Genomic DNA, 13,566 nt, shown 5'->3' with positions numbered 1-13,566 from the left:
GCCCCACCCTGAGGCCAAGGTCCAGGGTCTAGCCTGAGGGAGGCAGGCTCCGTGGATGCTTGTCTTGACCTGTGCCCAGGGCTTAGGCAGCTGCCCCGCCACCAGGCAGGGTTGACTAAAGAAACCTGGAGTCTTTTCCAGCTGACTGCAGGGAGTACAGGGATCAGGGCCCACCAGCCACCCCAGTAAGACACATGCTAGAGCAGGAGAGGCTCAGTCATCCAGACACACAAAGGCACGCCCTCTACCAGTACCTCACGGCCCTTAGAGGAGCACAAACCTAGAAACCAGAGTTGACCAGGACCCCTTCCACTTGGACACCTGCTTCTGGGGGAGGGCCGGACTTCCAAAGGCCTACTGTGACTGCCTCTTCTCTGCTCTCTAGCACCACTGCCGCCACTGTGGCCACATCTTCTGCAACATGTGCTCCAGCAACGAGCTGGCCCTGCCCTCCTACCCCAAGCCCGTGCGCGTGTGCGACAGCTGCCACACCCTGCTCCTGCAGCGCTGCTCCTCCACTGGCTCCTAGGCATAGGGCCTCCGCAGGGCCTGTCTCGGTGCCAGGGCAACCCTGGAACAGTGCCAAACCTCGGTCTCAGGGGCTGATGCGGGGGGGTGGGGAGGGGCAGGGAAGCGTTTCCTGAGGGTATCAGAGGCAAGACTCTGATCCCCATTGGGTCTGCGGGCGCTCCAGAACCATGTTCCAGCCTGGGAGGTACGCACTTTTCCATGCTGTCTGGAATTAACCCATGGGGACAGACACTCTACCTTCTCACTTGGCTACATCGCCGGCTTTGGCTCAGATGATAATTTCATGATTTTGCTACTGTCATTTTTCACTTTTCAAAAAATTAACCAGTTTTTCAGCAGCTATATATTAGTGTAGTGAGCAATCCAGTTCCTCTCCTCCTACCCCCAACCCTGCACTGTGCCTTCCCTGCTTCAGAGATTTGCCATGTCACACCCTTATAGGTCTCTGGGCCTACAATAAAATCCTTTATTTTTCATTCTGGTGCAGAAAATTGTAGGCTCTTGTGTCAGGCTTCAAAGGGGTTGGCCTCAGTGCCACCCCTGTTGTCAGGCCTAGGACTAAATAAAGACCCTAGGGAGGTGAGGGCTGGTGCATCTGCTGGGTTCAGGCACAGGCTGTGCCCTGCCCGGTTTCCACCAATGGGCACAGGGGAGATAACCTTACTCCTGTTACCAGATCTCAGATGCTGTTCCTTTACACAACAGGGAGCTGACACAAACGATGGGGATTGATCTAGTGGATTCCAGATAGACACCTGTGGAAAGCACCTGCCAGGGCAGTCATTTTTTAACTTCCAAAGCCATGCTAGGACAGGTACTGTTTATAAGCTGTGAAAACGGACTCCACGCATGCTCACCCCCATCCCCAACAGGACCAAGGCCTCGAGTGTTCAAAAGGAAGCAAAACTAAGTGCTGTAACGCTGTCCAGACTTAGTCCATCCACCTGCCCTCAGGGGACTGCCCAGTCCACCTCCCTGTTGTCCTCTAGGCTGGCCTGGTTCGTCTTGGGCTCTCACCCTGCAGGAGGGTCCCTGCAGCCTAGCTGATTCCAAATCTGCTACCGCTCGCTGAAATCCATCTGTTAGGAGAATAGGAACCTGGGCAGCTCAGCAAAGTTAGGTCCCTGTGTTCTGCGGGGCCCAGGTACAAAGTCCTGTTCCTTGCGAGCTGTAGGTTTTCCCATCCAATCAAGAAGTACATGGCAGCCAGAGCAGCTGCCAGGGTCCCCCTTCCCTTTCATCACTTCCTCGGAGCAGCTTTTTCCAGAACCTTTATACATACCACTGCACTGCCCCCAGCTGGTCTAGCACGAAAGAGCTATCAGTACCTGGTTTTCAGGGTACCCAATTTGGACTCCAACTTGCTGGGGAGCCTTGGGCAGGTCACTTCACCTCTGTGCCTTAGCGCTCATCTGCACACACAAAAAGGGAAGCAGAATACCTGAGTCCTAGACCACCAGGCAGGGTATTCAGTGCTCTTGCCTGTATCCTACCCAGGTTTTTCCTGCTCCCTCCCCCCATCTACAAGTACTAGACAGGCACTATTCAAAGATCACAGAGCCAGTTACAAATATTCAGCAGCGTGCAACAGAACTTTCCTACTCATGCATCAGATATGCACTTGAACTCTGGGACCTGCATGCAGACTGTGGTCTGGCAACCTTCCTGACCCTGGGCAACAAGGGACCACAGATGACCAAGGCCAGTGTTCCTCCAGCTGAACCACCCACTCATTACCCAGGGGCCAACTCCCCACAGCATCTGGAGGGGTTCTGGTCCTGGCCAACAAGTACTGCAGGCCGATGGAACACAAGGTTCCAAAAAAGCAGAAGGGTCCCAAGACTCACTTTTCAAAAGCTAAATGGTTCTTTCTGCATGAACTTACCCTTCCTCCCACTTCTAGTTCCTTCTCAGATTCCTCCAACAGGCCTTTGCAACACAGATAACCCTCCCATAAACCAAGTTAGCTGATGGGCCTGGGGAAGGAGCCCTCCATGAGCCGGTTCCCCACACAACTCCATGCAAGATCCCAGGGGCAGTACTAGGCCTGGAACACAGCTGAATAGCAACCCCAGAACTACACCTCCCCTGTAAAGTTGCTCTAACCCAAAAGACAGCCTACAGGACACATTCCAAGTACAAGACTTTTGTACCCCAGCCTGACTACAGACCTTTCTCCTCCACCACGGGGGGCGGGGGGGGGGGGCGGGGGGCGGCACCCAGTTCTCTGAGGGCCTGCAGCAGGCTGGCAGGATCCATGGAACCCTTCACACAGTTCTGTGCAACATTCTGAAATGCTACCATCTGTAGACACTTTAAAACAGCTAGAATCCTAATCATCCCAGATGAAAGAACATCTTTACCGTTCACAGTGAAGTGAAAATGCCTTAAAATCACTATGGTTCAAGCTTTGAGTCTTTACTAGGATCTACTGAATTCTTTGGGGACCATACCTTTAAAAAGTGTTTAATGCCACCTATTCAAGAGTTACCAGGAGTTCTGCCAAAACAAATGGATTTCAGTTACTGCATTAAAACGACTAGTCCTTTCTAGGACTTGGTATTCTACCTCAGAAACATCACAGAAGAAATCAATTCTGATCCTCAGTTTGTGGTCTTTGGGAATCAAATGTTAAGATCGAAGAACTTCATCTGAAAATCACTTAATAAGCTAGTTCTTCTGAAGGACCCCCACCCCATGCAAGCAAAACTTCAAGAGGCCACCAGGGTGGGAAGGGCAGCTCCTCCTCAGAACCCCCTTGCCTATGGCCCTGCCTCCTTAGCCACACTGCTAAAGGACTCCAAGAACATGCACAACATGCAGTGAGCATACTTCCCACTGCTCCCTTTGTTTTGTCCAAGCACACAGCCATTTAGACAGTTTAGGTTAGATCCTGTGCAGCCAGGCCAATCACACAGCCCTTCCACAAGGGCCCAAAAGTGACATTTACCTTCAGTTGAGGAGTCGGCCGACCTCTACACAATGGCCTCGACTGCCAAGCCTCCTGCCACAGCCAGAGACACGGGCCACTGTCACCTACGCCCCAGGCAGGAAGAGAGCACCAAGAAACAGTCCACATGACACTGAAGCACAGACAAGACAAAGTGCAGTTTTTAAAAGAAGATTTATTTGACAAGTTTCACTTAGCGCAATACACCTAAAAGGAAATCACGATACAAGGAAAAGTTTAAATCAAGGCCTCAGAATTTCATACAAACACCAAGACCAAAATCCTAACGTATGGTGTTGCGTCTCAAAGTTGCCCATTAACTTAAAAAAAAAAAAAAAAGCTTAAACTTACGTGCCTTAGAGGTTATTAAATGAAACTAGAATTAACAAACATGCCAAATGTGTTCACTTTTAATCGTAGACACAGATCCTATATTGCGTTTTACAAAAAAGCATGTCTTTCAACATGCATCCCAACAGTGTTCAATGTAACGTGGTAGAAGAGCAACATTTAACATAATTCAACTGCTTTAACCTAAATACACTTGCTGCTTATTAAGTACATCCTACAATAGAACTAGAGAAAAGCTGAAAATTGTTTAACAGTTCTAGTTTACTCAGGTGTTACATCCTAGATGAATGTTTGTGTTCAAAAATACTGAACCTTAAGTCTTTAAAACAATCCTGATTCCCACTTAGAGTAATAAGCATCAATCACAAGCTTGTATTGCAAAACTGTTAAACTTTTTTTTCTTTAAAAAACGTTGACCAAGAGTCAGTGATCAGGATCAGTTACATTCCCCATCCACCACTCATACTGGACATGCTAGACATCCCTCCCATTCCGTTCACTCCCATAGATGCACGGCTTCCACTACTGTAGTAGCTGCTGCTCACTGCTCCTTGGCTGCCTGCAGAGAGATCCAGGTGACAAGTCAGCAGAATCATCAGATTAACAGGCCAATAAAATATAGCATTCCAAGAAAAAGTTTAAAAAGTATACGAGTACAAATGGCTGCTGTCCAAGTGGCGAGAAGCATGTTTGGGAAAGGGGACTCCCGACTCCAAACAAGTCTCAATTAACCCCTTCTCTCTGCAGTACCAACTTGCCAGACTCTTGTGCTACCATTTAATTGGATGCTTCAGGATCAACATAGAAAATTAAGTTTAAAGGAAAACTAGTGTTTTTCAAAAATTGCAAAATTACTAAATGATGTTTTTAAAGCTAAGCAAGGCATTTTTAAAAAAAAATTTTACCATAAACATTCACAATGTGTCCATCGAATGGCATATATGAATAGGGAGGACAGGGGCAGTCTCTTGCTTTTCCTATTCATGGTGGGCAGGAAGTGAGATGACAAAAGTTGGGACTAAAGGCAACTCACTGTGCCCAAAATGGCAGCCTCCATGGAGTTAAGTCAGAGCCATTGACTGCTATAGAAATATTACAACATATCAGTATTTGCTATTGGGAATTTATATTTTTTGAGAAAATATTTACCTATGCAATGTTTGATTGAAAATCACTGGAGTTTTCCTGTAAAACTTGGTCTGCAAAAGGATTTTGTAGGGTAAGACTATAATACCAAAATCACCATTCTTTAGACCAATTGAAAAAAAATAAAAATAAAGCAATCCTAGGATAAACCTGACTAGTAAATACGGTCCTAAACCCAACCACCATTCTACTATTTAAAATTCTCCCTCCATCTAAAATGGATTTAATGCTAACCAAAGACAGAAAAAAAAAAAAATCAACAGTTTAATTTTTTAAATAAACGGAGGCAGATGTTTTCTGGCTCGACATTATTCCAAGTTGCAATGACTACTTTCAATTTCTGTAACACTTCCCCCTCCCCATGATTGGTTCTGAAAATTAAGCTAATAAGAACAAGTTACTTTTGGATCAAAAGCAAATATTTATTAACCCAGTTTTACCAAAAGGAGCCTGCATATTCCCCCAACTAAGAAACCTGCCTAAAACTTATTTCAAGTATATAAAAAGACATCCTTACCATATCCACTCATGCTGCTCTGGCCGCCATAGCCGCCTCCATAACCACCACTCAGCTGCTGACTGGCTGGGCCACCATAACTGGACTGGTTTGCTGTTAAGTTAAGAGAACATTAGAACCTTGTTCCATATGTAATGTGGTACCTGGTGGTACCGGGCTTGTAATTCTAAGTCTATGATTTTCCAGTCTTGATCTGATATCACTATAACCCTCTGCCTCCTCCTGCCTATTGCCTATGACCAAACTACCTTTCTATCCATCATATAAACTAGACAAACATTTATAAACCAAAAGGCTAACAGTATATGCACATCAGCAGGACTAAATCCACGTGATTCCAGTAGGTAGAGGCATTGAGATGATTTTAGAATACTGCTTAACTGGATTTAGTGGGGTTTTCCCCCATAACTTGTAAGTAAGGTTATGTCATACAGTTGATCACCGAACACCTAATTATACCCAACTAACCATGCCCAAAACTTTGACCTTGTGCTTTTAACTAATCATTAATTTCAGACTTCTACTTCATACTTAAGATAATTCAACTAGTTTCCACAGTCCCCTCCCCCAAAACTACTTAAAACTAGTTATCTAAACATTTTAACTCACAAGGATTTAAATTAGCCAGACACAAAATCCAAATTGAAACCTCTTTGCTTAACTGCATTATGCTAAACTCATTAAAATATAAATTAACTTATATAATTGACTTATATAGATATGTTTTGGTTTTTAAAAAAACTAACGATATTTACACAAGCCCATGCCTCCCATCATTTGGCTACCATAAGCACCACCGCTTGCTCCTGCTGTAGAATTCAAGAAGAGTTCTACATATCTGTGTTCTGAAATGAGAGAAAAGGCATACAAGGTTAGCTTAAAAAAAGACACTAAAGTGATATTTACACAAACCCATGCCTCCTAGCATTTGGCTACCGTAAGCACCACCGCTTGCTCCTGCTGTAGAATTCAAGAAGAGTTCTACATATCTGTGTTCTGAAATGAGAAAAAAAAAATTTTGAAAGTGTTTGTTGGTGAAAGAAAGAAGATAAGCACTTTAAGTTCTTAAACAAGTAGATCTGTGAACTTCAAATACTTTTGGTAAAAATAACTCTAGCTGCTTCTCAGAGGATTAACTACACTGGTTTCAAAAACCAGCCTTTTGATTTAAACATTCACCTAAATTGTTTTACATTTGTCAATTAAGAATATACTTCAAGTTCGTGTTACCATCAATAACTCCTTTTCAATCATACTAATTTTTAAAACCCACATGCTTTTTAAACACACACCAAAAGAACTAACGCATTATTGGAAAATAAATTTCTCACACATCCTTATTACTTCTCTATCCACAAACATTGGTCTGGTCACCGTTAAAAGAGACCCCAAGATACTTAAAACCACACTTACGCATATTTGCTTTGTCTTTTGACATAGCTGCCACAGCATCTTCATGAGTTGCAAACTCGACATCTGCTTCACCAGTTACTCTGCCATCAGGACCAATTTCAATATGTACTCTCACAGGGTTAAGCGGTGAAAAAAACTAAATACAAGGTATTTCAGAAAACAAAGTCAAATATCTACTGTTACAAGAAAAAAAAACAATTTACAGCTTAATGTTTCACTTAGAGTTAAGACTGAAGTTTTACTGCTCTCCTGGAACAGAAAACTTATAAATTTATCTTACACTTACATTATAAATGTCATTCTCAGTAGCTCTGTAAGGTAATCCCCGCATGTGTACACAATGTCCTGTTGTGCTCTGGAAAGTAGAGCCACCATCCCCATATCTGTGATCAGACATTCCTGAAAAACAGTAATTGAGGTCTAGATTGACAAGAGTGTAAGTACTCTTCAGCTGAGAAGTTCAATTCTTACCTTACCTCTTCCAAATCTATCGGACCCAAATCCATAGCCATCATTATAGCCATTATAATCATCATAGCCTCCATAACCTGAAAAACAGTAAGTACAATCAATCAAATGAAAACAGTTACATGAGGAACAGACCCTGTGATGCCTGCATATTCTCACGTACCTCCACCATAAGCACCACGCCTCATCCGTTCAAAGCCAGCTCCCCTGCCAATGCTGTTATACCCTCTGCCAGCTCCAGGTCTGTCATAGGGACCTGGCCGCTGCATGGCCATAAGCTTTCGTGGTGGATCATAGTGAGTTCTAACTTCAGCTCGACTGCTCTTAAAGATTTCGATATACCTAAAGCATTGTTCACGAGGGAAGGGGATGGGGAGGGGAGAGAAAACATTAGTCCACTTCATACAGGTATTTAGTTACACAAGAAAACAATGTAGTCATAGCCATGAAACTGACTAATATTTAAAGCCAGATTTCTTATATTTGCATAGGCAATGACCAGAAATTCACTCAAATGTAAGATTTTTATAAATGTAAACTTTATATATAGAGTAAAACACTCCTCTGAGGCAGAGCCCAACCTTAGAGGTAAAGAGGAGTACTATAAATGTCTTAGGAGGGAAAGAGTTCCACTCAACTTTCAACATTTCAGGTCTTAAATCCATTGGCAGCATGTATAGCAAGTGGGCTAAAAAGCCAGCCTCCACCAACAGTCTAGCCCACACTACACATTTCATTTCGCCAGTAATACCCCAGGCCTATGCTTTTAGTAGGAATCAGCATAGGTAAGCGCATGCTTCAATGAAAAATAGTCACAAGCAAAGAGAATAAAACCTTTTGTGACAATTTCTTGAAAGCTATGCTTATTAATACATATGCAGAATATTTATACAGCAAGAAAAAGTTTGTTGCATTTCAACTTTAAAAACAAGATCAGAAAGTATCACATTTTCTTATGGTAATATTAATTTACTAGGTGGGTGTTATTACAGCTAAAGCCAGGTTTGTATTAACATTTTTTTAAAGCCATAGTCTCTCAACTCTATTGATTAGAATTAGGAATCTTACAATATTTGACAGGGAGATCAAATTAACTGGGGGCAATTTTAAAACCTAAACTTTCATCTCAATGTATGATGGGACTTTAAAAGAAAATTTGGAAATTGTGGCAAACATCAATTAGTGGAGACTAGAAAATATATTTTTCTTCTAAGCAGAGAGAATATGGATTTAATTGTTTACCATAAGAAAAGTGACAAATCCAACCAACCATCCATCCCCACCTGTGCCCTATTCTTTCCTTGTGTTTCTTTAGAGCCTTTTCAGCTATTTCCTGTGAAGCAAACTGCACGAAGGCCTCCCCCGTACTCCTCCCCTGGAAGTCCACCGGCAATGTTATCCCATTTGGCACGATTTCCAACCCTTCAACCCAAGGACAAATAACCCCAGTAGGGGGGCAATATTAACATCACAAGCCCAGAAATGATTCTTCTTATAGCTTTAAATAAACCAGAATTTTAACTTTAGGTGAACGGTATGCTTTCAACAGTACTGTTTACATATGCATTGTAATATGAAGTTCCATTATTACAAAGTACAACTCAATTCTTAACACACCCCATGGCATAGTATGTTAAAAACAAAAACAAAAACACTTGAACACAGGATGCATTAAGAATAACAATTAACACTCTAATCTATGCAAATTAATGTTGAGATTTACACAAGAATTTAATATAATTTTCAAGCAATATATACAACAGTTACTAAACTTCAAACACACCTTTTACCTCATTTTATATTTCAATGTTTTAAGTTAGTGGAACTTCAACTTTTTTTAAAAAAAATTATACATTTAAACATTTTATATACAAACTGAAACATTGCTTAAGTCATATAATTGACAAACATACAATCTAAACTTTTCAACAAACAACTGATCTACACAGCACAATCATGCACTCTTATGCTCTAACAGTAGTATGATTCACTTCTGGAATTTCCGTCTATGAAAAATCCTTTCCGTGGATACATTCCCAAGCTTACAAAAAGGGCTTAAAGCACTTTCCTAGAAGATATGAAATTATGTTCATATTTAACGTTGACAGATAGCATTCAATTCTCACCAATTTAGACAAAAACAATCAAAACAGACTTGATTTCAAAAATTCTGGCAAAACATTAGGACTTGATACATTTCTAAGATTTTATTACATACTACACTAAACCATGAAAGGATTTCTTGTTAATTCCATTTTATCACATCATGAATATTAAAAGTTACTGAAAATATATGATTTAACATTCTGCTAAACATGCAATTTTATCAGCTCTTCAGCATAAAAACATTCAAATACTTTAGGCCCAGAACAATTTCAAAACACTTTCTGTATTTCAGATACTGAGACTACATTCAAACTACTCCTACATTAGATTGGTTTATATTTAATTCCCTGGCTAAAAAACCAACAGCTCCTTCCATAAGTTTTTTTTTCTTCTTACAGAAAATTAATTAGACCATTAGAGACATTTCTGGGCCCAAGACCCAAATGTGTCTTAAGACATAGGCACTTGCCATAAATTACAACAACCTAACTGATACTAATCTAATGTTAAGTGATCTTACCTTTAACTTGAAGTACTTTGCTGAACAGCATTGTGAGGAAAGTAAAGCTGTTGAGGACAATCCTTAAAGATCTACTCTAACTACAACACTAAGTATAGGCAAAGTTAGCATATTGGAAGTACTTAATTTCCACCTTTAAGATGGGCTTAAATTATTTGAAGGTCTCCAGGAAGAAGAAAACATTTAATTCATCTGCATATACTCACACTTGTTTAAATATCTAAGCTACTCAACTTTAAGGTCTATTAAATCACAAGTTGCCAGAAACTAGCCAGAACTCACTGCTCAGCATCAAACAGAACTACATACCTGAGAAGAACTGAACAATTTCTTCCTTGCTACATCCAAAGGGGAGTCCTCTAAGCCGTACAAAGCCATCATTGGCCGTGTCAGGACTATTTGGACCAGTATGCTTCAACACCCAATCCATTTCAACGTTGTTTGACTTGAATACTGAAAGAGGTGCTTAGAATTAGTCAATTTTGGAAAGTTAGAGAACAAAGTTCAGACTTCCTGGGTCTTTAGATAATCTAGGAAGAGCTGCCATAAACTCCCTTAGATGACCATTTCCATGCGGTCAAATACCTAAAATTCAGAAGGGGTAAGATAGAGCTCTATGTGTTTAATGTTTTATTTACTGTTACTAGGGCAACATAAATCAAACCTTCAACATATCTGTGTCCCATAGTTTCTCTGTCTTTTTTCAGGGCCAATTTGACTTCATCTTCTGATTCAAGTTCAACAAAAGCCTCGCCACTCGGTCTGCCTTCTCTGGTGTAGATGAAACGAATACCTTGAGCCCCATTTTGAATTTTGCAGTCTGGAAAGAAAACAACCGTTAATACGGAATTTAAAACAAAACAAAAAAAAACCACCTCTGGGTGATACAGATGAAACACCTGTTCATGCCCCTGCTACAAAGTAAAGTTTCTGCAAAGCACAGAATGACCCATATTACCAATTCCCAGGGCTGCTTTCCAGTACTTAAGCATTTATCTTCTCCCAAACTTTCTTATTCCCTAGACATGTTCCCATTACATCAGGAAAATCCAATAGCCAAAGCAGTTTCTTAAAGTTATCTCCAAGTCCTCTCCACTGAACATCTTTAGTAACTTCTCATAAAGTAAGTCTGGAGTCTAATTTTATGCCACGGAGTCTGGTTTCAAGTTTTGGTCTGGGGCACGTGATGGTTTTACCTTACTAGCAGCAACATACAATTTCTCCTGCGAATCCAAACTGCAGGGCCAATACTCACCTAAAAGGGGATCAATGTTAGCAAGCTAAAATGCTCCAGTTGCACAGCTGAAGCCAAACCCAGTCTTGCTCACTGCAAGGTGGCTTCCAGTGTACTTGGTTCTCGTTTTACAGGTCCTTTTCCATTACCAACGCTAAATTCAGTCAATACTACAAGTATCCTTCCAAAACCTGTGAATTTCTTCCGAATATACCCTTCTCAGTCTAAACTCACATTAACAATAAGGACATTTTTGTAGAAATTATTCAGGAAACCTGCTTACTGGAAAAAAGCCACAGACAAGTGAACTTCCCTGGGGCTTCAATGTCAACTATAAAGTGAGCCAGATCAAGAACTAAATGAGCAAGAACTTTTCACAATTACCAAATCTTGATTAAGAAAATTGTCTGAAATTAAGAAGAGACATTTTAACTTTCTGAAGCCGAATGCCCCCACTTCAAGGGCATACCGAAATTGGAAATAAACTGTTATACTTTAAAGATTTGCAAAATGTTTAGTATTGTTTGCCCAGCTATTGGACAATTTTCTCAAAATGGAGAGGAAAATTCCATTTATCCTTTCGAAAAAACAGCCATAGAAAAGACTAAGGCTTAAAAGTAGGTAAAGAAGAAAAAAAATCCGCCAGAGGCCGCTCTCACCCACCCTACCCCCACCTCCACCCCCCGGGGTTCGGAGGGCGGGCGGGGCTTTCGCAATTTCCATTGCGTAACAGCAGCCCTCCAGGCGCGAGCAGCCCAGCAGGAACGGCTGCAGCCCGCGCCCCGCTAGGGGGCGCCCCAGGCCCGCCTCGCCCCGCCCCGCCCCAGCCGCCCGCCTCCCCGCCCGACCGCCGGCCCGACCGCCGGCCCCGGCCACCAACTCCCGCCTCCGCTTCAAACTCACCAGAAAAAAAACGCTGCACTTCATCCGCCGAGCAAGACCAGGGCAAGCCCCGGACCTTCACCACGAACCCCTCTCCGCCTTCGGTGCCCAACATCATCGTCTCTTACTGGGTCTCGGGGCCGACACAGGCTGCAAGACGAGCGACGAGCGTCAGAGAACGAGGAAAAGGCATAATTAAACTGCCCTCCGACCTCGAGGCGCCGGGCGGCCCGCGGCGCCCCAGAGGGGCCGAGCCCGTACGGACGCCCGAACCCTGCCCATTCCGACACCCAGCACCCCTTCGGCCAGCGGCCCGGCCCCCAAAGCCGCTCTGGACACCCGGTGCCGACGCTCCGAGGCGAGGGGGCCCTGGCCTGGCGCCAGCGTGGATGCAAGGAAATGGCGGCGGCCGCTTCCGCTCCGCCTCCTCCGACATCTCACACAATAGAGTCGACGCGGCCTGCAGGCCTCCACGGCCCCGCCGCTACTCAGCCAACTATTCCTGGCTCCAAGCGGCAGCCCGCACCTCGCCGGTCACCCCCAGGCTCTACAGAAGTCTGGAGGTAAGCAATCCTCCCAAAAATGGCATCCTCGAGGATCGCTGGGCGGCGAACACCAAGCGGCAACACTCACCTGAACACACGACTTCGGCGTGGCTGAGAAGAAATGGCCAGCGGGCGCCTGCGCAACCTAAATAAGGCCCTTTGAACAAGCTCTGCGCACGCGCAGCTGGGTGCCCGCACCGCCCCCTTGCGTCACAGAGAGCCCCGACGCATGCGTAACTTCTCGAGCCGCCCCCCACCGCCAGCGAGCTATTCTGCGCTTGCGTCTTAGGCTTATTCCCCCCACCCCAAGAAACCCGCTCTGCTTTTTTGCGCCTGCGTCATCCCGCGATTATTGAACTTGGAGCCTCCGCGGTTTATGATTTTAGTTTCAGGCGCATGCGTCTTCCTTCAAACCGGTCTGTCGCCTCGCCCGCCGAGTGGGGGAGGGGAATGGTGGTAATCGCTTCCCAGTGGGTACGGTCTGTAAGGCAGTCCCGAGCCCTGGCGTGTGGCGCGGTGGCCTTGTCCTGCCGCCCTTAGCCTGTTACCGTGCTCGGAGCCGGCCCGAAGGACAGCCGCTCCCCGCCTTGGGGCCGCCTGTACCCTCCCTCTCCCCAGAGCCGGCCCACGACCCGCTGGGCCCCTCCGCGGGGCTGCGACGTGAGGGGCACGTCGGGGGTGTGTGTGCCTCCACTCCTTACCTGCCCGCGCGGGGTCCCAGTGCCCGTGCCGAAGGCCCGCACCCTGCGACCCCCGCCGCGGCATCCCGGGGGGGCATCCCGGGTGAGGCCGGTCGTGCACGGGCGGGGGCAGCCGGATGTCGCGTCCCCCGTGGTGTCTAGTGAGCGCCGGGCTCCGCTCTCCCCCAAGTGGGCTCCTGCTTATTTCTTCAAAGGCTAAGCG

At 44.6% G+C, this 13,566-nt stretch overlaps 2 protein-coding genes across 16 annotated transcripts in view; one reads left to right on the top strand and one right to left on the bottom strand.

The window, feature by feature from the left end:
- Window positions 1-1,007, top strand: part of RUFY1 (RUN and FYVE domain containing 1) — a 64,688-nt gene extending 63,681 nt beyond the window's left edge. For all 6 annotated transcript variants that reach the window (XR_012037629.1, XM_072840474.1, XM_072840478.1 and 3 more), the window contains one exon: window positions 386-1,007. Coding sequence is in view for 5 of the 6 variants with exons in the window: in XM_072840474.1 (XP_072696575.1) it covers window positions 386-529 (144 nt within the window). In the remaining variant the exon portion in view is untranslated. The remainder of the gene's footprint in view (window positions 1-385) is intronic.
- A 2,629-nt stretch (window positions 1,008-3,636) lies between these two features.
- On the bottom strand, window positions 3,637-12,906 carry HNRNPH1 (heterogeneous nuclear ribonucleoprotein H1). Of its 10 annotated transcripts, none has more exons than XM_072840484.1 (14): window positions 12,752-12,906; window positions 12,140-12,268; window positions 10,667-10,822; window positions 10,312-10,455; window positions 8,660-8,798; window positions 7,540-7,718; window positions 7,385-7,456; window positions 7,195-7,328; window positions 6,909-7,044; window positions 6,432-6,491; window positions 6,251-6,340; window positions 5,496-5,588; window positions 4,982-5,031; window positions 3,637-4,391 (listed from the first exon to the last, which is right to left on the bottom strand). In XM_072840484.1, the coding sequence occupies exons 2-13, from the start codon at window positions 12,234-12,236 to the stop codon at window positions 4,982-4,984; spliced, it is 1,350 nt and encodes a 449-aa protein (XP_072696585.1). In that variant the 5' UTR covers window positions 12,237-12,268; window positions 12,752-12,906; the 3' UTR covers window positions 3,637-4,391. The 10 variants fall into 10 exon arrangements, with proteins under 10 accessions (XP_072696585.1, XP_072696587.1, XP_072696586.1 ...); XM_072840486.1 differs by having other exon boundaries at window positions 6,281-6,340; XM_072840485.1 differs by having other exon boundaries at window positions 12,645-12,758.
- Between the last annotated feature and the right edge of the window lie 660 nt (window positions 12,907-13,566).

Source organism: Canis lupus, chromosome 10 (assembly GCF_048164855.1).
Source record: "Canis lupus baileyi chromosome 10, mCanLup2.hap1, whole genome shotgun sequence".
NCBI lineage: Eukaryota > Metazoa > Chordata > Mammalia > Carnivora > Canidae > Canis > Canis lupus.
This window is presented reverse-complemented; position numbering and strand designations above follow the sequence as displayed.

What these genes read in the sequence shown, in the direction of transcription:
- HNRNPH1 (XM_072840479.1), bottom strand. Translation starts at nt 12,236, where the DNA reads ATGATGTTGGGCACCGAAGGCGGAGAGGGGTTCGTGGTGAAGGTCCGG. An exon ending in GGGACACAGATATGTTGAAG is followed by an intron (nt 10,456 to 10,666) that starts GTTTGATTTATG and finishes CACCTCTTTCAG; the next exon opens with TATTCAAGTCAAACAACGTT. An exon ending in AATTGTTCAGTTCTTCTCAG is followed by an intron (nt 8,799 to 10,311) that starts GTATGTAGTTCT and finishes CTTGGGTTGAAG; the next exon opens with GGTTGGAAATCGTGCCAAAT.